The sequence below is a fragment of the Penicillium antarcticum genome (genome assembly GCF_028974205.1).
Source record: "Penicillium antarcticum strain IBT 31339 chromosome Unknown utg000002l_segment0_segment0, whole genome shotgun sequence".
In the NCBI taxonomy this organism is placed as follows: domain Eukaryota; kingdom Fungi; phylum Ascomycota; class Eurotiomycetes; order Eurotiales; family Aspergillaceae; genus Penicillium; species Penicillium antarcticum.
In genome coordinates, this window is record NW_026695300.1 from 1,950,031 (window position 1) to 1,972,457 (window position 22,427).

Genomic DNA, 22,427 nt, shown 5'->3' on the forward strand with positions numbered 1-22,427 from the left:
TAAGATAGAATATTCGTTCAATTCAATTCTCGTACAAATAATTGATTGACTTTCATTTTTTTCATGCCATGAATGCAAAATCGCTTCATAATGAGTTCAGAAAAGGAAAACGCTCACAATGAAGACAGCGCACCCTTGAATTCCTCGACGAACTTGAATACTTCAGTGTAAGTATTGTACAAAGGCACAGGAGCAACGCGCACTACACCGGGCTCGCGCTTGTCGCAAACGATACCTGCGTTCTGTAGACGGTCTGAGACAGCGTGCAACAGGCCGGGTTTAAGCAGAACGCTCAACTGGGCACCGCGGGCATAGGGATCTGAGGGTGAGATGATATCGAATTGACGTGTCTCTTCCGTAGTATCCGTCAGAAGTAGGTGCTCCAGATAAGCAGTTAATTTGATAGACTTCTGGCGTAGGTCTGCCATCGAGGTCTGGTCGAAGACGGACATTGCTGCGCAGAGACAGGTGAGATCCATGGTTGAAGGGGTGGAGAGCTGGAAACCTCCGGCACCTGGGATAGGCTTGTACTCTGCTGGGAGTTAGCATATGGTCCAATATCTACCTTGCAATAGGCGTATGCTAGAATCGGAAAACTCACTGTTGTCCATCTTAAATCTGACCGAACGGTCACCTCCATACCATCCAGCCAGACGATGACGGAATTGAGGAGCATCCTCGCCAGCACTGTAATCGACCTTGCCGTGTTTCTCGTGAACGAAGAGACCACCCATTGAACCGGGGCCGGCATTTCCGTACTTGTACGTACACCAAACAGCAAAGTCAACGTTCCAGTCGTGCAACTTGAGATCCACATTTCCGAAGGCGTGAGCACAATCCCATCCAACGACGAGATTGCGCGCTTGGGCGTACTCTGTGATTTTAGGGATGTCGAAGTACTGGCCGGTGTAATACTGGATACCGGGGAGGAGGAGCACTGCTCCATCCTCGGCGTGCTTGTCGATGTACGACAGGATCTTGTCTGTTGATATCTCGTGTTCGCCTTCATCAGGGCCAATGAGAACCATGTTCTCCTTTGAGTTGAGATCGTGCCAGGCAATGTGGGACTCGATCGCGTACTGGCAATTTGTTAATAAGGGAACATGGAAATCGAATGGTTGCTATTTTGTTCCCAAACAATCAATTCGGCAAGACTTACATGATCACTAGGGAATGCCTTCCAATCCAATAGGATCTTTCGTCGGGTCTCAGTCGGCTTGTAGAAACTAGCAAGCAACAAATGGAGATTCATAGTCAATGTGCCCATAGCGACAACTTCTTCAGGTGCAGCACCGACAATTTTGGACATGGAAGCAGAAGCTTGCTCGGACATAAGCTGCCATTGCTTTAACGGTGAGTCCTCGAGATCAGTGAAGTGGCCGAGGACACCAATGGATGACCAGGTATCCAGCTGGGCCTCCATGTATTTTGAGACGGCCTTGGGCTGGATACCCAATGAGTTGCCACAGAAATAAGTACTGGGCTCTGAAGATAGATCTGGATAGCCTTGTTAGATCTGATAATGCGCACATGTTGTACAATGTTACATCCCGAGGGAAGGTCATACCTGGCTTCGCGAGCTTCTTTGTCGCGATATTGGCTTTGGAGGGAATAATGAACTGGTCGCGGAAACCACTTAGAGGGTCCGCTGCATCCAGAGATGCGGCATATTCCAGTGTTGTTGCCTCTGCAGGGAATACGGGCTTGGGTGCTTTAGTAACAGTCATCTTGGGAATAGTAAAGCGGGAAAGTGGTCGGTGTAGGTTAATGACGAAGCGTACACAAAGCTAGAGGGATTGAATGGATGACAGCTATGCAGCTGTTCTTATAATAATTGGGAGACAAATCGGAGGCGAGGGAACTGCCACTTGCATGCAGCCCGGATAACTATCCGCTTCCGCCTCTCCGATCCGTCTCCATACTGTCGTCACTTTATCTCCGCTTCCTGATCCGTGTCTTGATGTCGATGTACGGAGCAATAGGGTTTGGTAATCACTTGGAATTAATTATGATAGCAACCTTCACCAGTGATCTACAGTTATGCTAGTGAGAGGGTTGAATATGCCTCGTATAATACCCGGATTTCTGCTATAGGTTAAATGGCATCTGCAATCCCTTGATCGACGCCATGCAGCAATGCAAGAAGACCAGTATGGAATTGCAGAGACGTAAATAGACACGATGCGTCGACACAGAAGATAGCATCATAATGCGCGGCCTCATCATTGCGCTGAACACGAAACTTGCCGAAACACGGATAGATATCCGGGTCACATCCGTGATTTATAGATCTTGACTAAACTGACCGACAAAAGCCGAAGAGTAAGCAACTAAGTCTATCCATGACCTGATCATCTTTGTTTGGTGCCAAAAAGAATAAATAATACTTTGTTTGCTGGCAAAACTTTCATCTTTGTGACACAGCACGCGGACCTACATCCTGAACAATGCTCGAATCATCCAATACCTTCGTCGATGCCATTTTCAAAGGTTATGCCCAACAGGGCTTTCTTCCTGAAAATCTACCCCTGGAAAGACTCCCGAACCCCTACTACAGGCCATGGGAAGATATCGCTAGCCAACTCCCAGCCCTCGTCCAGGCAGGCCAGATCAGAGACATGATCGAGAGCCTGCCAGTCTGTTCGATTGAGAATCTCAAAACCGAACAAGAATGGCGCCGTGCATATGTTATCATGGGGTATCTCAGCCATGCCTACATCTGGGGAGGAGATAAGCCCAAAGAAGTAAGCATCCATTCATCCACCTCACCCTCGTCATAGTCGCAGGACAGCAGAACCCTAACCAGAACAAAACAACCAGGTCCTACCCCCCTGCATCTCAAAACCATTCCTTGACATCTCTTCTCACCTTGAAGTCCCCGCCTGCGCAACCTACTCAGGCCTGACTCTCTGGAACTTCAAAGCCCCATCCGCAGACACAGACACCTCAGACCCAGACAACCTCGCCGTGCAGACCTCCTGGACTGGCACAAAAGACGAAGAATGGTTCATGCTCATCTCCGTCGCTGTCGAGGCCAAGGGTATCAGATTGATCTCGCAGATGCAAGAGGCCATCAAGGCCGTCACTGCCAATGACGCTGACCTCCTTACTTCCCTGCTATACCGTTTCGCCGATGGTCTGAGTGATCTCACGTTGACGCTCAAGAGGATGTACGAGCATAACAGACCTGCTGTCTTCTTCCATGAGCTGCGGCCTTTCCTTGCTGGAAGCAAGAACATGGGTCCCGCTGGTTTGCCCAGGGGTGTCTACTATGATGTCGGTGATGGGGTCGAGAGACCTGAGAACTGGAAGCAGTTGAGTGGTGGCAGCAATGCTCAGAGTTCGTTGATTCAAGCGCTCGATATCTTCTTGGGTATCAAGCATTCTGATTCGGCTTCTGGGGAGAATTTCATTGAGGTCAGATTTTGTTCGCTCTTATCCTCACTTTTCGGGCAATTATACTGACTTCATTTCAGGAAATGCGCAAATACATGCCTGGTCCTCACAGACGTTTCCTTCAAAGCCTCGCTGCGATCTCGAATGTTCGTGCCTATGTCCAGGCCTCGGCTGATAAGTCGACTGAGAAGGAAGCCTACAATGCTGCTGTCAATGAGCTCAAGGCCTTCCGGGACACTCACATCCAGATGGTTACTCGGTACATTGTCATGGCTGCGAAACAACCCAAGCCCTTGAAGCAGAATACTGGCAAGGTCAACTTGGCCACGGCGAGCCAAGCCACCGAGAAGGAACATCATCTTGCTGGAACTGGTGGTACGGATTTGATGCCTTTCCTCAAACGGACCAGAGATACTGTCCAAGAAGCGAAGTGTTAGAAAGCTATTAAAAGGATCTGGTGTGATGACTTTATGACTATTTGTTAGAATAATTTGTTCGATTAGTGTTGATAAGCAATATTGATTTGTGTTATTTCTTTATTTCCCGATGGCGGGGCTTGGCCCCAGAAGTTGGAACAGATGGAAACCTATACTACCATAAAGACACGGGCAATGAATCTAGGTGATGTTCTCACGGGCCTGGAGTTGCAATATCCTTGGCATTTAATCTCACCGAGAACGACTGCGTGGTGGCTTGTGTTTTCCATGTGAGAATATGTGGTCTCGGTCTCGTGTATGAATCCAGCATCACTCAAAGTGGAGACTCCCTATTCAACTAACGAAGATGATAAGAGTTGTTGAAGAGATCACCCCGAAATAATCGCCTCGGGACTTTGCTCAGGGGAACATAGGACTAGAGATGAACCACTGTGTTCGGAGTTCCTCTGGTCCCATCCACAGTGGTCTCAGTTTCGAGATGCCGACTCTTGTGTTCGGTGCTGATTCCTCAGAAGACCTGATTTGCTGGATGGTGGCGATGGTTGCTGATCAAAGACATTCTGGCAGGTTTTTTGGGAGCCAAATAGCCAAACAGCGATGATAGGCTTGCCTCTTGGCATGCAAATGGGAGACAATCACCTCTTCTTCGTATTGGCAGGCACACCTTCACTCTCTCGCAATTCAGCTAGCAACTTCTCTCTTTCAATCAGACGCTCCTTCTCCTCCTTTATCATCTGCTCAACCGTCTGAGTAGCCTCGGCCATCCGATCAAGCTCCTTATTCTCAGTACTGCGACTGTAAGGATTGTTGGGGGTATCATTCATAGGGATATCAGCCGTTCCACTCTGTCTGGCATTCTTTCCCTTACTCTTAGAAGGCTGCCCACCACCGGGGCCACCAGTAAGAATTTCGTAGAACGCCTCCACAGGCTCATTGAAGATGATCTCCTCATAGTTCTGGCTGACAACCGTGTCGCGGCGCTCTTTCATGCCCTCCGCATCGGGTCCGTAGGGGTGTAGCTTCAAGCTGTGCCACAAGGTCTGGGCCTTCTCGCCTGATTCCGGGGCAAAGAAGAGCTTGAGTTGAATCTCAAATTCACCCCAACCGGTCTCAGATACCTCGAAGGGGGGTTGCTCGATTGTGCGGACATTTTGCGCGTATGTCTCGTGCAGCTTGAACTGGACTTTTTTGAGCCAGTAGGAGATGTCTTCGCCGTTGATTCCGCGGACGAAGATTTGCCAGCGGTGGGTGTGGTCGGGTGGGCAATCTGCTGGCTTGTTCTCTGGATCGAAGGGGTGTGCGACACTTCCGAATACTGTGATTATTAGCTTGAAATTGTTGGTGATGCGCCTTTCGCGAACGTACCAAATGGTCGGAAGATCGAGATGCCCTGCGAGATTCGCGTTAGTTTACTTTCGTTGCACATTTCTGTGAGGAATAACTGACTCTAACGCGCTTGTTTGCAATTGCTGACGGCATTTTGTAGATGGTTTGCAAAGATAGAGGAATAGATTATGTTGAACAAGGGCGGAAATGCAACTTGGTACACCGCCCGACAGTTCAGGCCTGAGGCTAAGCGCCAAGGCTTGCCTCTTCGGAGCAGGTGATACCGAATGACGCTCACTGCGGAAACTTGGACAAGGACATTCTTGAATGACTTCAGAGCTGGCATATAAGTACCTGGACTTCAGCATACTTTCAATCTACCTCAGGTTTCTCAATTGCTAGATCCATACGTCATTGCTGTGGTACCAATTCGCCTGAACCAGTGATATCTTTCCCGGAGCTATCAAGAGCTACAACATGGCCGCCAAAAGTTTGGTCGTTGCTGGAGGAAGTGGATTTCTGGGTTTGTGATACGCAGTTGCTTCTTTACTGAGAGTTATCGTTAACTTGTCTTTTTAGGATCCAGAATCTGTAAATCTGCGGCGGCAAGGGGATGGACAGTCACCTCATTAAGGTACCTATCCTAATGATTCAGGGACCTATGAACATTACAGGCACTAACGCATCTCTAGTCGTTCGGGTGAGCCACGGTGGAACACAGTCACTGAATCAAAGGAGCGTCCCAGCTGGGCAGGCTCCGTGGAATGGGCCAAGGCCGATATCTTAAAGCCAGAGAGCTACAAGTCGTACCTCAATGGAGCTTCAGCTGTTGTTCATACAATGGGCATTCTCCTTGAAGCAGACTATAAGGGTGTCGTGCAAGGAAGGGAGCCAATCATTAGTGGCCTTCAGCGAGCCTTTAGCTCGACTAAGCTGGGGAGCCAGAACCCTCTATCCAGGAAAGAGGGCGAGGCTCTCGAGCCGAAGGAGAAAGATGGGCAGTTGACCTATGAGTTGATGAACCGAGATTCCGGTATGTATAATGATTTTATTCAGGATGGAAGAGATGAGCAGCTAACGAATGCCTTGCTTGCCGTTTAGCCATTGCACTAGCACAGGAATCCAGTAATGAACATGTCCCAGCTTTTGTCTACATCTCGGCTGCTGCTGGCGCACCGCTCCTCCCGGCCAGGTATATCACCACCAAGAGGGACGCAGAGGCAGCCATCGCATCCACCCTCCCAGACCTGCGAAGCATCTTCATTCGTCCGGGCTTCATGTATGACTCCAGCAGAAAGTTCACGTTACCAATCGCAATGGGTGGTTTCATCGCCTCAGAGTTCAACACTTTCCTCGGCAATAAGCTCGGATTTCTAGGGTCGATGACAGAGAAGCCCCTCAAAGTTGATGTTGTCGCTGAGGCGGTAGTCGAGGCATTGGAGGATGAGTCCACCAAGGGTGCAGTCGGAACGAAACAGATTGAGGCACTTGCAACCAAGGCCTGGCGAAAGACGATGCTCTAGGTCTGAACTGAGTGACCTATGGATGCTTGTAAAACGTGTTTTTTTGCGAACAAAATTCGGAGTCATCGATAGTCTCGCTAGTTCCTTGCTGTCTTAGGCAAGATTCACAATCCAACCCATGTATCATATTGCAATCATTTTCTCATTAAGATTAGATCATAGTGCCACGCTCAAAGCTGTCCCGAATCTCGGTAGTGTACTGGAATTTGTCAGCACGATGTCACAATAATTAAGAGAATGAAGTATATGATAACTCACCTTGTTATAGAAACGAGCCAGCTTCATGTTGAACTGTTTGTTCTTCTCGTTGATGTATGTCACATCGGAATCATCGTCACCACGACGCTCCTTGCGCTTTTTGAGACGTGCCTCCTCAGCCTTCTGCAGATCATTCACGAGCCTGTCAACGGCTGCACGATCTGGTTTGCTCTCTGTGAAGCCAGTGGAATCCGCGGTGGAATAGAAACTGCCGTTCTTGTCGACTGCGATCATTTCGCCATCCTCGGTTTCCACAATCTCGAGATCACCATTGGCTGCGGCCTTCTCAATCGCAGCCATTTTGTCTTTTTCATATGAGTCCAAGTTGGGCTGCAATTCCCTCATCTGCCTCTTGTACACCTTGCGCGCATCTTGTGTGTAGTCCTTAAATGCCACATCGTCACGGTGGCGCTGTTTCTTTGCCATACGCTTATCCCACTTTTCGGATTCATCGACTGTCCAGTCCCATGCACGCTTGCGTTCAAAGTCTTCTCCTGCAGCTTCTGTGTCTGCCTTGAGGAGGTTGTGTGAAGCGAAGGCATGCTTACGAGACAATGTGTTGAGTAGGGCCGGGTCAGTGGTCAAGCGCTGGGATTCGGCAGCAGTTTCTTTCAAGTTGCGTTCGGTGGCAGATTTCTATTACTCGAGTTAGTATATGGCTAGGTTTGATAGTTCAGGATCGCTTACTGCTCGAGCTTGTAGAGCTTTGAATCTTTCCATTCTATCGCGCGACTTTGAGGCACCATCATCGGCTTTGCTTCCGGCTTTGTTTTCAGAGCTTGTGTCGGGTGTGTCTGAAATCGTCTCGATCGGCTGTTCAATATATTCTTCGCTCGCCTCGTCTTTCGCGGACTTTTCCGCCTTTCTCGTTTGAACCATGATGATATGGTCTCGGTGAGTGAGTTGATTGCAAATCAATAATCAAATGGTGATCAGTTTGTGGTAGAGTTGCTGGAATACTGGTAGAGGCAGGTTGACGATGGATTAAAAGCGTGAATGTGATTCACCTCACCGATATTGGCACCGCTCTTGACCTGCCGGCAGAACCCCAGACTTGCCCCCTTATCGATTGTTTATCTTCTCCACCTTTGGAGATCTTGACAGTGTCTTGCGGGCCATGGGAGTTCCACGCCTGCTATTGCGTAGGCAATGGCCTCTTCGACCTCTTATAAAGTCAAAATTGACACGCTGTCTCTACACTGTACCTCAATCCTCAAAACAACTACACCCATCACCATCGGAATTACTTCGGTTTGTTCTGAGAGACTCAACGGAGCCGGGCCCCAACTCAAGCTCAACTGATGCTCTACCTACATATCTTCGTGAGCTTTTCAGTGCTAAATGGAAGCCAAGTAGTCCACCCCCGGCGTTGTGGAGCTCTCTCAGAGGACTTCCTCCATCCCCAGGAAAAGAGATCATCGACATCTCTTCCTTACGAAGCGCTATTGAGAGATATGTTAATGATAATACCGGGGCAGAATCCTTGCAGGAAGCAATATGTGCACCATCAAGTAATATCTTGCAAAGTCTTGAACAGGGAAACACATCGACAGAGCTTCTGCAAGTATTAAATGACCTTCTTGAAAGGTTACATCGCCTTCAACTTCCAGTCAAGCAAAGCCTTTATTCTCTTTGTATTAGACTTGCAATGCGTGATCTGTCAGTGCCCGCTCTCAGAAGTTTCTTGAACGACTACCACCGCGAGCGCTTCCCGGCTATGGATGATCAGCGAGAGATCATGTGGATATCCGTTGGCTGTGCTCAACGGCTTGACTCGAAAACTTTTGAAGATCCAGGCTATGACCGCAAGCTTATGCTTGCTGAGATCACAGGTGAAGGAGACCTTGTACCCCAAAATTCTGTGAAGCTGCGTGACATCTTGCCAGCCACAAAAGAAAACGTGGGGAAAAGAGCACCAAAATATGATAGGTTCTATCTCTATCTACTAGCAAAACTTGGGAGTGACAGGGTGCTTCATGACTGCTGGGCTCAATTTGTGACAGGCCTCCCGTCTTCTGGGCGCGATCACGCCAAAGCCTATAGAGTGGTGCTAATGCTAGTCCAAAATGGACGCCCTGAGACAGCAGCAAAATTCCTGGAAGATGTGTCTCGGGTTTCCGGTGACAATCTTCCCCGTATTGCAAGAGTTGAACCTCAAGCTCTTCAAGCTCTCCTTGATGATCCTGTTGTGGGTGATGCATTGCCTGATTTGGTGAGAGGCGAGGACTACCTTGAATTACTTGAGGTTTGCCTCGACGGCATGGACCAGAGATTGGGTATACAGTGGGACCCCGAAAGTCAAAGTCATTTCCACACGGCGTCAGAGCCCTCAGACTCCATATGGGAAGCATTTGACGAGCAAGCACTGCCCCCTGTTGATCGACATCGTTTCACCTCTTGTCACACCAGCCAACTATATGCAGAGCTTCAGGTCAATGGCTGTTCCAAGTCACCAGCTGTATTGGGGAGAATTATGGATCTGTTACATGATCACGACGGTCTGTACCAGGAGATTACCACTCATCTCGATTACGACGAACTTCGGCTTGAGGAAGTTCGCTCCGAAATCGAATCTCTTGAACTTCGATGGACCCCAGAGTATTCACCGGTAGAATTCTCCAATTCCCGATTACCGGCGCTACATGACTCGTCTGTACCACGGACTCCTGCTAGGCTCGGACTGATTCGGGCTCGCTTGATCGTTGATGGAGTGCCCCAGATGGGGATCCATGCCTTACATTTGATGCAGCTCGGCTGCATGGACATGCGGTATGGTCCGGATCAGCCATGGCAGTCGTCTGGATACATTGTAGCATGGGATCGTCACTACAATGAGCTCCTGGCTTTGTATGTCGGGCACGGGAACGGAATCATTGATTGTGGTCCAGCGCCCTCAGATGGCCCCTTTGGGGCCTTGATGCATATTAAGCTCCCAGCTGATCCTAACCGAACGAAATCCTCTTCTCTTGGATCTCCTAAAAATGCTCGAAATTACTATGGGCCTTACTTCCTGGATGTAGATCCAAGTCCAGACTTGCATTAGCCGAGGCAAACATATGGCAGTTGGGCAGGAATGTACAGGGATGCACTTTTTATATGTATTGATGTAGCGGTGATGAACGTGGTGTGGTGTCCCTTGGCAGAATTTAGACGTTGTCTTGCACGGTTAACTCACGGAATATTTCATTTCCTTCATCTAGATAGGGGTTCCCCTGTTGCAAACTCCAATTAGCAAAGTCTCCTCGATGTAGAGACCTTGGCCAACGCACCCGGCCATTAAGGATGCTGATCCTTGCACCGGCGACTTCGGCTCCCTATCACCGGGGTCACCGACACGCACCCCGATGGAGCTTCCACGCCTCTCTCGCTATGGGGGTCACTATTTGCAAGGCCAGGATCGACGGTAAGGGTGGGGACGCCACTTGACAGAGGCCGTCTGAACTGTTGAATGTACCTTTCCATGAACGGCAGTATCTATCGGAGTATCCCTTCCCTTTCGAGGCATTCACGCCGTTGGGTGACTATGCGCACATGGAAGACGAGATCTTTGTTTTTGCATTGTTGCAATAACCTGCATATTTGCAGTGGCTCAACAAGGCTCCCCCAGCAATCACTCAGAGCCAGCACAGCCAGTTACCTTGTTGAGCTGCATGATATCATGAACTTTGATGTATGGGGCTCCTAGTCCTCTCAGAGTCCGAAGAGGTCATTTTACCTTCTGTTTAAAGATGCATGAGAACTACCCTAGAACCGAACAAAGTCAAAGCCCGCATCTGCCGACGGTAATTACGGGATTTGAAGCTCAATTCGCCTTAGCTTCACAAGTCGAACTCTCCCGTCACACCGGATTTATTGGACGTGACCTTCCACGGCCGGACTGTGAAACTGCACGTATTAGTACTGAGGCCAATGAGTGACCCACACTGCCGGCAAAGCATGGCCATGGCTTGTCGGGTGCGAGATTGTCATCCACTCCGTATTTCTAGCGAGAGAGAGCCGTGGCTTGACGCTTGGGCCCTATCTCCAACTTGCGAGTCCACAGCTGCTTTGCGGATCGATCTGACATGCCCTTGACCCCCCCCCCTAATGTGCCAGGACCTAGAGAGGGGCCATGGTCAGAGCGTATGGTCAACCGCTGATTGACTTCCTGCAAAGCCAGGATGACTTTTCTTGACTCTGTTGTTCCCTCCGAAAGCTTGCCGGAACTATCTGCTATGCCGCCGCAGACTGGGGCTTCCACGGCGAGCCCGGTACCAGTTGATCCCCCGTTGTGGGGGGCAGATCCAGGTGAACGCCAAGCAACGGTTGGACGCCAATCGCACCTCGCGGCCCCAGCTAGCCACTGTGCGGAAGGTACTATTTCAGCGCAGCGAGTCGGTCAGCATCCGATCGACACACAGTTCAGAAAATTCGTCAATGAAGCGGAGATCTGAGTTTTCTGCACTGTGGAGCTCTTTAATTAGAGACTTCAGCTTCTGGTCCGCCCTGGTCCGCCAAAAGGCAGACAAGGACTTGGTTACTGGTCCCAGTGCCCCCAATTACCCCATCCAACCCCAACCATCTGACCTCTAATGGGTTAAAAACAGACGACTGGACATGGGTGGCACATGTAACACGAGCCACACCATCCCGACTCCCAGGAAAAGCTTCTCAGCCTGTGCGCAGTCCCACAATGTGCCAACGGCTTCTGGGGGCTGACCGTCTTTCCACATCGGAAATCCTCGGGCGCCAGTCTCTGTCAGGAACAGAAGTGGTTCGTCCAGCTCCCACGCACTAAATCCATGGAGACACAGCCCACAAAGCCCACAAATCCCACAGATATCTCCTTCCGTGGCAAAACCATGCCCGCTCGGCCCGTCCCCCCTTCGGCTCTTCCCTTTTCATCGTTCATCTGTGGGTACAGCGCCAATCGTAAATAGGTCAAGGCCGTGGTTCTGCTGAAAAATAAGTGTCCCTTTGAATGTGTCCACTGTTCCTTGTCATATCCAGCCCTGAGGTGATTGGACAGGGAAAAACTTGGGGGGGGGGGAAACCTTCGCTCTGTGGACAAGTTTTCGCTGAAGCTGAATTTAACCAACGTTACCCCCAAGGCAAGTATAGATCGGAGCAATTGAGGTCCCAGTGTCATGGGGCCCTGCTATTGAAGCTGCATTCACATGCGGCTTATCAGATGCCTTGACCGCAGGCAGATCCAGGATATGCATTCATGTTTTTGACGTATTTCTACGTTCCCATCGTTGGTCTTAAATAACTCCACAGCTTTGACTCTGTTCATTTTCTGCCTGTGAATACTCCGTGGGGTCGCTTTCAATGCCTGTTCTGTTAAACCCCCGTCCGCATACGGCAGTACATAAACTATAACACGAGGCCCTGCCCCGGCACAAGTCAATAGATGTCGAGACCACCGCAGGAATATGGGCATCCCGCGCCGGAGTGGCCATACATCGACTCAATCCAACATCGTCCGCCACCCATTCCAAATGCATACGCGCGACATGAGCCTCGACAACTACAGACCTTGGGCTTCGAACGCCCTGTGCCCACGGCATCTTTTGCACCGCGGCTTCCGGCCCTGAATCCTCTTCCCGAAAGAGTAGATCCGCGATATACGCTCTCCACCGACAATACGTACATGGCCCGACAACCTATACAACCTCTCCAATTACGATCACATCCACCTATATTTGAACCTCGTGGATACTCTACATCACAGGAAGAGAGACCGAATCCCATTCTGAACAATGTTCGTGACTATGATAGCCAACGGAGCCGGCAATACGACGTGGAGTCCCAGTAAAGTCCCTCTCTTTTTCATTTCAACCATCGCTATATGTCAGTCATCCAGGCGCGATGCTTTTGGCCTCAATATCTACACTCCCTCTGATGTCACACCTGTGACAGGTCGCACAGTGGAGAAATCATTGACATAAGATCCCACTCTAATACTCCAGAAAATCCATATAGACACAGCAGCAGTTCCACGGCCATGCCCAGCCCCGTCTGGTCAGACAAAAGCGCAGCAATCTACCCATCAACCCTGAATCTACCAAGCGCACAACAAGACTCAAAACAGCCCCGGAATGTAAACTACAGAATGCCCCACGGCTTCGACAAGCTCCTCCACCACGAACCAGACGCTGAATCACCCCCAACACCTCCCAGACGCCCATCCACCCAATCCCGCTACCATCTCCACGTCCGCCAACAACCCATAGCAGCACAGGCCTGCGGCGCAGGCGACCGAGACCGCCGCCCAGTGGATCCACCCCCAATCGTGCAGATCCTCCTAAACGACTTCGACTCCAACTCCCAAGAAGACCGCGACATCCTCCAAGACCCACGCTTCACAGTGGGCTGCCTCCTCTTCCCCGTCTCGCCCCAATCACCATGGTCCGAACCGACAGAATCATCAGATACCCGAGATCTAGATCAAGACCGAGACCGAGACCGAGATAAAGACAATGACAGAGAAACAGACCGCGACGATGGCGTCGCAAGAACAGACGACCCTTTCTCAACCCCCCTCCTCTCAGGAAAAGCCTTCATGTCCCCCTTCTATGTCGACGCAGACCCAGATCCGAACTCCGCTCCTCCGCACCCATGCTCGATAAATGATCCCCGTCTCTCCAGCCCGTCAAGTGCTTACAATCACCCCTCCGCGCGCCTCCACCAGCCTGCTACATTCTTCATCTTTGCTGATCTCTCCATCCGCTCAGCGGGCCTGTATCGGCTTCAGTTCCGCCTTATGAATTGGGGTTCTGTGGAGGATACGGGGCAGTCGATGCCGATCCTGGCGGAGGCTTGGTCGGATCCGTTTCGGGTTTATCCCGCGAAGGACTTTCCAGGCATGCGGGATTCAAGTATTCTTGCTGAAGGGTTGAAGGAGCTTGGTTTTGTGGAGTTGAAGACCAGGGGGCATGGGAAGGGGAAGGGAAAAAAAGGCGGTGATCATTTTTGGGTCTTTGGTCTGGTCTGGTCTATCTTTCTTTTCTTCTTCTGGTTACTGCATTGGAGTCTGTTGCCCTTGGTAGGGCCTGCTATGATGAACATTGGAGGGGGATGGCGGGTTGGCGTTTGATCCTTTTCTTTCATATCGACAAGTCGTATCTTGTTGCCTCTTTTTTTCTGTCCGTCACGTCGAGTATGGAAGCATTGAATGAAATGAAACATGAGACATGGTTAGATGGAGATGTTACAAGGGCATACATAATCCAGCATGAATCAATTAGGATTGAACAAAGATCGAATGGGTATAGACAAGATCAATTCAAGTTTGAGAAACAAGAATATGCATATGGTATAAAGTAATGTACAGCGATATCATCAACAGCCCAATTTAGAAAAGCCGCATCAGCTTTACAGCGATCTTCTTCATGGGCGGAGTATACTCCGGATTGTCCCAATTGTCCTCCAACTCGATCAATCCCTTCCTCGGCAGCACCATTGGAAGACCGAAAGCAGCAGCTTGGTCGTACATCTTGCGACTCTCGTCCATGAGGCCATCTTCACGGAAAAGTAATGCCAGAATCAGAGCAGATGACGGGTTATCCCCTCTTTGCAAGGCAAGTTCATGCCAGTCCATTGAGAGTTTGCGATATTCACTGCGCTCCATAGGTTTGTTCCACCTGGAAAAAAACATGGGTATCAGAAAGAAAGGGTTGTATTTCTTCCAGGGATTATTCCAATCGTCCTGCCGTGACATCTCCCAGTCTCTCGTCCTTATCTTAGTCGCCCTCGCTTCAGGGCTGTCGATCCAGCCTTGTGATATTAGATAGTACCAGTTGGCAAGATAGAAGCAAGCTTTATCGTGTCCGGCTGTGGCAGCCATGCTCATGTACTGTTCGTACTTTTCAAATGCCTCCCACGCATTCTTGTCTGTGTCCATGAATGTCTTTATGAAATCGTCTCCCACTTGCCGATTGGCAAGAGCATCTATCGCCAGCTCAGTCAAAGCAACGGGCTCGCCAAATTCCAACGCAGCACGATTAATGGCCTCTTTCACCTTCTCCGTGTCGTCGGCATTAGCAAGAGCATAGAGTCGCCAGGGCGAGGAGACAGTCCCATCCAGGGTAAGATCCGTCCACGGCTTGGGGATGCTTCGTGTGCTTTGGACGAATGGAAGGACTCTCTCCTCCAAGATCTTGCTGGCTTCTTTGGTCTGGCCACGCCAGGTCAGAAGCTCTGCCCAGACCAGGAGCGCGGGCGGGAAGTCCTCCTTGAGAGCAAGCTCCTGGACCTGCGTGGTCCACTCGTTATTTCGGTGAATATCAATACCGTCGAGGCGCATGTATCTGGACACGAGGAAAACAACGGCTCGACGGGACCCTGCTTTTGCGCAAGCACTCTGGATCCATTCCCGGAAGACGAAATTGCGGCCGGCGACGACGTGCCCAATTCGGTAGACAGCGTCAACGTCTATGACAGGGAAATTCCATTGGTCAGTACTTTTGTCTCCGACTGTTGTCTCAAAGGAAGGATAAGAGCAAAAATTACCTATAGAGATACTTTGAATAGCTGCCGCGGAGGGGTGACCAGCGTGAATCGCCTTGAGCAACCGCTCGCCCACAGATTTGAACGAAGTGAGGCCAATGCCAGGAGGCAGAATGCTACTAGCAGCTTCATATGTCTCCTTAACACTGTCTTGGAACTCTCTGACCACCTTAGCCACATCTGCTCCGGACTTCAGATTAAAAAAGCCATCACGGTCCAGATGCACGCCTTGTTTGCTTTTTAGTACCCTGCTTGTTGCCCTTTGAAGACTACCATTGTGAAGGTGTGGTGTCTTCCTTCCGCCAGCGATCGATCGAGGTTGGGTAGTGTAAAACGGTCGTTTCGTTGTCGTAGCTGCGGTCACATTGTTGATGGCGGGAGCTGCGCGGGCTGACAACCTCGTATCACACACGCCGTGCACGTTCGGATTAATAGCGCGGCATGCTTGACGCCATTGTGCTGGCGAAAGTGAGGGTTTCGCCATAAGGTTGGAGTTGGAGGAATGTTGGAGGTGGTGTACGGAAATTTTGGAGTCGGATTCGGGGAAGCTACAGTGCCTTGTCACCGGACCCAGACAACATCCCGTACGCTGTTTCTACGACATCCAATATTCACTAATTTAATATAGAACAAAGTAGTATCAGAATGCTAAAGGCATCAATTAACCAAAAGAGTCCTCTGTACCAGAAGGTCCCAGAACACAATGCGTATAATGTACAATTTGCCTTGATCTACCAGGCCAACAACAAGTAAAAGCCCAAGAGGAGCCTCAAACCAAGGAGAAAAACCGGAGAAAATCAAAGCAAGAGAAGAGTTCTGCGATCAGCATCCCACTCCCCATCCTCCTATAAAATAAACAATTTTTACTCCATAATAGCCTTAGCGCCCAGAGCCTTGAGCGTCTCGATAATCTTCTCTGCCTCCTCCTTGGGCACAGACTCCTTCAGGACCTTAGGCGCGGACTCGACGAACTTCTTGCTGTCCACCAGAGACAGACCGAGCATGGTCTTGATCTCCTTGATGACCTTGGGCTTGGAGGCAGCCTCGAAGGACTCGAGCTTCAGGTTGAACAGTGTCTTCTCGGCGGCGGCGGGGGCAGCCTCCTCTTCCTCGACGGGAGCAGCGGCTCCGGGGGCGCCACCGGCAGCCATGGCGAAGCCGCCAACAGGGAGGTCGGGGATGTTCAGGCGGGTCTGTTGGAAGGTTGATTAGCGAATGGTTCGGATCAGCGATGGATTCTGTAATTGAAGATTCCAAGCGTTGGAACCAGGCATATATCGCATTCCCTAAATTTTCCGAACCCAATTGCACATAGAATCCTCGAGAAAGGAGAAAAAGATATCAAACGCACCTTCAAGCTAGACACGAGGTCAGCAGTCTCGAGCAGGGTCAATGTGCTGATCTGGTCGACAATCTGGGCGATCTTGGGGTTGGTAGGGGCGGCAGCAGCAGGAGCGGCCTCGGTAGACTCCCATCGCCGGCTGCTGGGTGTGCGACGGGCTGTGAGGTATGTAGCGGAGGTCGCGATGCGCAGGGAGGACGGGCGGACGGAGCCGGAGAGCTGTCTGCAGCAGCGGGCTGCGGCCTGGGTGGGGAAGGACATGGCGGAGGATGAGATGAGGAGGAAAGCTCCGAAAGAGAGGAGTAATACACAGGTGGTGGGGAATGGAATTGGAGGCCTTGTTGATAGAAGCAAAATCCCCTTCAGGAAAATCCAACTTTGGGATTATGTCAGCGGGATGCTGCGATTGCTAGTCCTAATTAGGACATTTGTGGCCTGAGGCGGAAGTTAAATATGCGCTTTATGGATACATGTAGTTGTTCATTGGAGAATAGTTATGTGCTAACATCGGAGTATGAACTGAGCTGGAGGAGGATTAAATCCAATTTACATGGTTCTCAAAAAGTGTAGCTATACACACCACCTTTTTTTCTCGTGAATCGTCCTAGAGAGGCCTCTTCTTCCCCTCCTCTCTTCAATATTCATCTTCATCTTTATTTTTCACGAATTTAGTCCTGGTCCCAGTCACCACCACCCTGCGGCATCTTGGGTCCGCCCGCTTGTCGAGAGACGATGATCTGGTCTACGCTCAGCACTGTCCGGGCAGACTCACTAGCCAGACGGATAGCGGAGGCCTTGGAGGCCAGGAGATCTAGAATACCCTCCTCAACGGTATCGAGTGTGCCATCAGCGGAACCCTGCTCGAGATCCACACCAGTGGTCCAGTAGGGGTCTTCCTCTTCAGATGAGCTGCCCTCCTCTTCTTCGGACGATGACTCCTCGGTGTTGGAGGCGCGGTGGTGTGCGGTGTACAGGCGAGAGAGAACCTCGGTGGCGTCGAGACCGGCGGACTCGGCGAGTGTGCGGGGAACAACCTCGAAGGCCTCGGCATACTTGCGGATGGCGTGCTGGGGCAAACCAGGGGTCTTGTCGGCGAAGTTGGAGATACGCTCAACGAGCTGAACCTCGGTGGCACCGGCACCAGGGACGAGACGGGGGTCCTTGGTGATGGCCTTGACAGCGTTGACACCGTCGTCAATAGCACGCTCGACGTCCTCAAGGTGGTTTTGGGTAGCACCGCGCAGGACGATGGTTGCTGTGCGGGTAATGGCGTTGGCATCTTCCTGGCGGAACACGGTGACACGGTCACCACCAATTTCGGTGGTCTCGACAACATCGATTTGGCCCATCTCGTCGGGCATAGGGGCACCCAGACGGGCAAGGGGAGTAGCGCCGACAACACGGCACAGACGGCGAAGATCAAACTTGGACAGAATCTTGATGACCAGGATGTTGAAACGGTTGAGGTAGTGCATGGCCAAGTCACCGACAGTGGAGCCGGCAACAACAACGCGGAGACCGGAGTCGTAGAGCTCCTTGATGGCAGTCTCCAGACGCTCCTCCTCACCCTTGGTGAAGTCCACCATTTCCTGGGCGTTCTTCAGGAGAACTGTACCCTTGGTCTCGGTCTGACTGATATCGAGGGGGCAGCTGAAGACACCAACCTTGGCGCGGCTAGCAGACTTGACAATTCCATCGGGCTCACGACCGAAAACCATACCCTTCACCACACGGGACTGTTCCAAGCTACCACCCATGATCTTAACGACTCGTACGTTGTCGACGTTGAAGTTGAGGGGGTTCTTGGGCAGGACGGCCAGCACGGCCTCAGCAACCAAGTTAGCCAGAACATCCTCGTTGCCGGACTGCTTGGCGGCGATAACTGTGCGGAGAGCTTTGCTGAGCTCTGTTGCCGAGCGCATCTCCTGGAGTCTGTCGACCTCGAGATCTAACCAAAATCACACCAAATCAGTAACCCCACCAGATGCATGCATATCGAGCAACACATACCCTCTAAAACCTTCAAGGCAAAATTCTGGGCCTTCTCATATCCGGAAACAATATCACTCGTCTTCAAACCAAGACGGATCAACTCCTCAGCCTTCTTGAGGAGCTCACCGGCCAGGACAATAACCAAGTTGGTAGCATCACCCATCTCCGCATCCTGCTGCTGGCTGGCCATGACGAGCAGCTTAGCAGCGGGGTGCACGACATCCAACTCGCGGAGGATAGTAGCGGCGTCGGAGGTGAGGATCATCTTCTGCAGGTGGTTGATGACGATCTTGTTGCGGCCATAGGGGCCCAGGGAGGTCTGCACAGTGCCAGAGATAGCCTGGCAGGCTTCAATGTTACGGATAACGGCTCCATCTTCGGCATCGTGGCTGCAATATAAACACAGAACTTGTCAATTGATTTGCTTCTTCTTTGGAGGGGGGAACAGATAAGGAGGTCGCTCTTTGCGGTGGGCGGGTTTTTGGCGTGTCTCCTTGAGTTTCTACTCACCTCTGGTACCCAGGCTTGAAGAGCCCCGCCTGGGAGGGACCTGGAATTGATAGCGACATTATTAGATGTCGCGTCCGAGAAAGATGCGACGGGATATGAAAGGGGGTGATGGGAGTGGATGGAGCTGTTGTGCCGGGCAATTTTTGGAGCTGCGGTGGTGGGTTTGCTCCGTTTGCACGAGGGGGAGCCCGCCAGTTGCTTGGCACTGGAGTATATAATTATCAAGCGATTTACGATATTGTCACATATTCTTTTCCTTTCATGTGTGCTATGGGAGATACTCATATTCAGAGAGGCATCGACTAATTCTATTGTACACATTGAGTAGTCATTGGTATTGGTCATCTCACCAATCCACACGCCATGGAGTCATAAGCACTGCGGAATCCAGGCACTGTGGGGTCAGCATTCAATCTTACAATGAGAAGAAGATGTTCTTACTATATCCTTTCAAATTGCTGCACCCATTTTCCTCGTAGATTCCCTCTGCCTTGGTAAGCCTATTCAATATGAGATTAGTAACAAGTGAGTCAACAATGAAAGACCTTCTTACCATCCTTGAATGGCTTCCATTCGGTTGTAGCTCTGATACAGGTTAGTAATGGGATTTTATTTGACAGTGTTTGAACATACCGAAGGGTGAGTGGACATGAACTGCGGCGGTGTCTGTTTCTCCTGCTCCTGCATGCGAGCCCATCTAGTAGATATTAGCGACATTCGAGACATTAAATTAATCCTTGGTGAGCATACAGGTTGACAGCAGCCTCTGGATTGAAACAGGCCTTGGACATCATCACTAATAAAACTGGTCAGTGAATGGTCACGATTGGATACCAGGATCAATATGCATACTCAGTCCGATGTTGTCAGCTTCAGCCTGTCAAAGTAATTAGTCGATTGGCTCCTGGTAAACAGGGTATCTGATCTCACCTCTTGTGTCCGCGAGTTGGGCAGACTGTACATAAGATTCAACAGCATAGAAGACAACTGTCCAGAAACATCAAAGAGGAAAGAGAGAGCGAAAACAGCTCCTAGCGTAATAAAGCTATTACTCATGCGCTCAGCTGGATGATGAGCCACAACATGTGCAATCTCGTGCCCTAGCACGGCAGCTAGGCCATCTTCATCTTTGCAGATAGGTAAGATACCTGTGTAGACAAAGACCTTGCCCCTGGAAGAAAAGAAGATCTTAGCAACCCGTGATGAGAAAGATAAGGAAAAGTAAGGATAGAAATCAATCCCAAAACTAATCCAACTCAAACTCACCCAGGAAGAACAAAAGCATTAACCATCCCATCATCCTTGATAACATGAACCTTCCAATCCGCCCCCTCGATATCAACCTGCGGAATCAACCTCTGCAAAACCCCATTGACCATCTTTGTAAGAGGATGATAATCAGGCAAGACCTTCCCCCGTTCAGACTGAAGAACCTCGCGATAACTCTCCTCGCCCATTTTCAATTCTTGCGCGCTAGATACACAATTGAAGCGTCGTCGTCCGGTCATCTATACCACACAGAACATGACATGTCAGCATATGATACACTCATCGACTCTTGTAAGCTGCTACAAGTACAAGCACAAGTTATGGATGTGTCTTGTCTTGCAAAAATAGTTTGTCTTACCTCAACAGTGTCCGTATTGTAAAGATAAATCCCGGAGATGCCAACACCAATAGCGACAAAATGTCCCGGTTTGGCATTCTGCACAAGTCGAAAGACGAGTGATTGGCGCGCTCCGCCTGAGCCTCCGAAACGGTTATAGCGGTTTTGGTTTCCGAAGTTGGAGCTGCGAGTTGAGGAGAAGGGTCGACGGGATTCTGGGCTGGATTGATGCGTGGCTTTAATGCTTCTGAGGCTATGAGGTCTTGTACTTTGGAGTGAGGGTGAAAATGGACGCTTTGGTGCTGTTTGCGACAGAGTGAGAAATGTGGAGGGTGCTTGTTTCGGCGATAAGGATGCGTGTTTGGATGTAAATACGCTGCGAAGGGCGCAGGCTGTCTGGTGAGATAACATATTTTCTATGTCCTTATGCGCTCAAATGCATGGATTTTCTGGGTTCAACGAATGTAGGATACGGTTGGAGGTGAGGTAGAAGAGAAAGTCGCGGCATCTCGGACTTGGAAGATGAGCCGGCGATAAGCATCCTTATCGGCTCTAAGCTTAAACCAGCTACGGAGTATACAAGAGGGGTCTCTTCACAGCTAAAAAGTATAGACAATTTCTATACAAAAAACTCAAAGCAAATATATAAATTCATCCATTTTTTACACCCTACTTTAGCTTCTCTTCTTATACATCTTCTTGCGTATTTTTGAACGCCTTGGGTTGATCAACTGGATCATATAGGCACTTACAACTGATAGTGTAGTGAATAAACATCTAGAGCACAAACCCCTCTACTATGCCAAAGTTCAACTACTGCCCCATTCCTTCATGCGAGGAGGGATGATATGATTATGAAGTTGAGTCAGATTTAAACATTTGAACTGGACAGAACTTGAACTTGCTAATGGCAATGACCACAGATTCCTTGGGTATAAGGAACATCGGTGGCTGTATTGATTGTTAGACAAAATGTCTGAACTTTGGTCAATAGGATTCCGGATGATGGTGTAATCCTTCTCTTTGTTTGGGTAAATATCTCGTGATGAGATGAGTAGTACATCTCGATTCGATAAAAGTGCTATTCTGATCACGGTTATGAGAATTGTCGATGAAAGGCAAGCAGCTGGAAAAACATTTACCTATACTTCTAATTGCGTCAAAGGTTCTGTGGGCTGGAATTATCGTAGGGGCCATAACATAAGCCCTTTTACACCCACATCTTCATATAATTTCACCAATTAACCGGAGGCACTTGACAACAGATTAAAAAAAGAGATGAGAAAAAGATTACTCAGTTAGGCCACGAGCAATATGTCAAATCCGCATTGAATATCCAGATGGATAGAATAAACTGGCACCTGTTATAATACCAACACAAGGACACTTGTATGAAAGAGGCATGAGATTGGCTGAGGTAAAGTAAAACAGTCCAGATGAAATAATGCAAGGCTATATAGATATTCACCAAAAAAATCAAGTTCCAGTAGATCGTCAGGTCACAATAAGATATAAATATAAGTATATGTTCAAAAAAAAAAAAAAAA

At 49.8% G+C, this 22,427-nt stretch overlaps 11 protein-coding genes across 11 annotated transcripts; 5 read left to right on the forward strand and 6 right to left on the reverse strand.

Moving 5' to 3' along the window:
* Positions 1 to 113: 113 nt before the first annotated feature.
* On the reverse strand, positions 114 to 1,727 carry N7508_001719 (kynureninase; the record flags this gene model as incomplete). Its single annotated transcript, XM_058459785.1, has 4 exons — positions 114 to 532; positions 602 to 1,079; positions 1,160 to 1,497; positions 1,568 to 1,727. The coding sequence occupies 4 exons, from the start codon at positions 1,725 to 1,727 to the stop codon at positions 114 to 116; spliced, it is 1,395 nt and encodes a 464-aa protein (XP_058323317.1).
* A 720-nt stretch (positions 1,728 to 2,447) lies between these two features.
* Positions 2,448 to 3,833, forward strand: N7508_001720 (indoleamine 2,3-dioxygenase; the record flags this gene model as incomplete). The annotated part of the gene is made up of 3 exons (XM_058459786.1): positions 2,448 to 2,744; positions 2,821 to 3,417; positions 3,477 to 3,833. The coding sequence occupies 3 exons, from the start codon at positions 2,448 to 2,450 to the stop codon at positions 3,831 to 3,833; spliced, it is 1,251 nt and encodes a 416-aa protein (XP_058323318.1).
* A 635-nt stretch (positions 3,834 to 4,468) lies between these two features.
* yaf9 (YEATS domain-containing protein YAF9) lies at positions 4,469 to 5,312 on the reverse strand (the record flags this gene model as incomplete). Its single annotated transcript, XM_058459787.1, has 3 exons — positions 4,469 to 5,148; positions 5,199 to 5,223; positions 5,280 to 5,312. The coding sequence occupies 3 exons, from the start codon at positions 5,310 to 5,312 to the stop codon at positions 4,469 to 4,471; spliced, it is 738 nt and encodes a 245-aa protein (XP_058323319.1).
* Positions 5,313 to 5,636: 324 nt separating this feature from the next.
* Positions 5,637 to 6,682, forward strand: horA (ubiquinone biosynthesis protein COQ11; the record flags this gene model as incomplete). The annotated part of the gene is made up of 4 exons (XM_058459788.1): positions 5,637 to 5,682; positions 5,739 to 5,793; positions 5,852 to 6,192; positions 6,261 to 6,682. The coding sequence occupies 4 exons, from the start codon at positions 5,637 to 5,639 to the stop codon at positions 6,680 to 6,682; spliced, it is 864 nt and encodes a 287-aa protein (XP_058323320.1).
* Positions 6,683 to 6,833: 151 nt separating this feature from the next.
* Positions 6,834 to 7,819, reverse strand: N7508_001723 (pre-mRNA-splicing factor SYF2; the record flags this gene model as incomplete). Its single annotated transcript, XM_058459789.1, has 3 exons — positions 6,834 to 6,881; positions 6,941 to 7,576; positions 7,628 to 7,819. The coding sequence occupies 3 exons, from the start codon at positions 7,817 to 7,819 to the stop codon at positions 6,834 to 6,836; spliced, it is 876 nt and encodes a 291-aa protein (XP_058323321.1).
* Positions 7,820 to 8,588: 769 nt separating this feature from the next.
* On the forward strand, positions 8,589 to 9,983 carry N7508_001724 (uncharacterized protein; the record flags this gene model as incomplete). Its single annotated transcript, XM_058459790.1, has 1 exon — positions 8,589 to 9,983. The coding sequence occupies one exon, from the start codon at positions 8,589 to 8,591 to the stop codon at positions 9,981 to 9,983; it is 1,395 nt and encodes a 464-aa protein (XP_058323322.1).
* Positions 9,984 to 11,100: 1,117 nt separating this feature from the next.
* On the forward strand, positions 11,101 to 11,373 carry N7508_001725 (uncharacterized protein; the record flags this gene model as incomplete). Its single annotated transcript, XM_058459791.1, has 1 exon — positions 11,101 to 11,373. The coding sequence occupies one exon, from the start codon at positions 11,101 to 11,103 to the stop codon at positions 11,371 to 11,373; it is 273 nt and encodes a 90-aa protein (XP_058323323.1).
* A 1,553-nt stretch (positions 11,374 to 12,926) lies between these two features.
* Positions 12,927 to 14,018, forward strand: N7508_001726 (velvet factor family protein; the record flags this gene model as incomplete). Its single annotated transcript, XM_058459792.1, has 1 exon — positions 12,927 to 14,018. The coding sequence occupies one exon, from the start codon at positions 12,927 to 12,929 to the stop codon at positions 14,016 to 14,018; it is 1,092 nt and encodes a 363-aa protein (XP_058323324.1).
* A 258-nt stretch (positions 14,019 to 14,276) lies between these two features.
* On the reverse strand, positions 14,277 to 15,914 carry N7508_001727 (uncharacterized protein; the record flags this gene model as incomplete). Its single annotated transcript, XM_058459793.1, has 1 exon — positions 14,277 to 15,914. The coding sequence occupies one exon, from the start codon at positions 15,912 to 15,914 to the stop codon at positions 14,277 to 14,279; it is 1,638 nt and encodes a 545-aa protein (XP_058323325.1).
* A 379-nt stretch (positions 15,915 to 16,293) lies between these two features.
* Positions 16,294 to 17,033, reverse strand: N7508_001728 (mitochondrial 54S ribosomal protein bL12m; the record flags this gene model as incomplete). The annotated part of the gene is made up of 2 exons (XM_058459794.1): positions 16,294 to 16,623; positions 16,782 to 17,033. 2 exons carry the CDS (start codon positions 17,031 to 17,033, stop codon positions 16,294 to 16,296), a joined length of 582 nt encoding a protein of 193 aa, XP_058323326.1.
* A 407-nt stretch (positions 17,034 to 17,440) lies between these two features.
* On the reverse strand, positions 17,441 to 21,291 carry N7508_001729 (chaperonin-containing T-complex subunit CCT8; the record flags this gene model as incomplete). The annotated part of the gene is made up of 11 exons (XM_058459795.1): positions 17,441 to 18,720; positions 18,783 to 19,153; positions 19,275 to 19,479; positions 19,716 to 19,774; positions 19,828 to 19,859; positions 19,908 to 19,971; positions 20,025 to 20,070; positions 20,127 to 20,151; positions 20,205 to 20,445; positions 20,541 to 20,782; positions 20,902 to 21,291. The coding sequence occupies 11 exons, from the start codon at positions 21,289 to 21,291 to the stop codon at positions 17,441 to 17,443; spliced, it is 2,955 nt and encodes a 984-aa protein (XP_058323327.1).
* Positions 21,292 to 22,427: the final 1,136 nt, after the last annotated feature.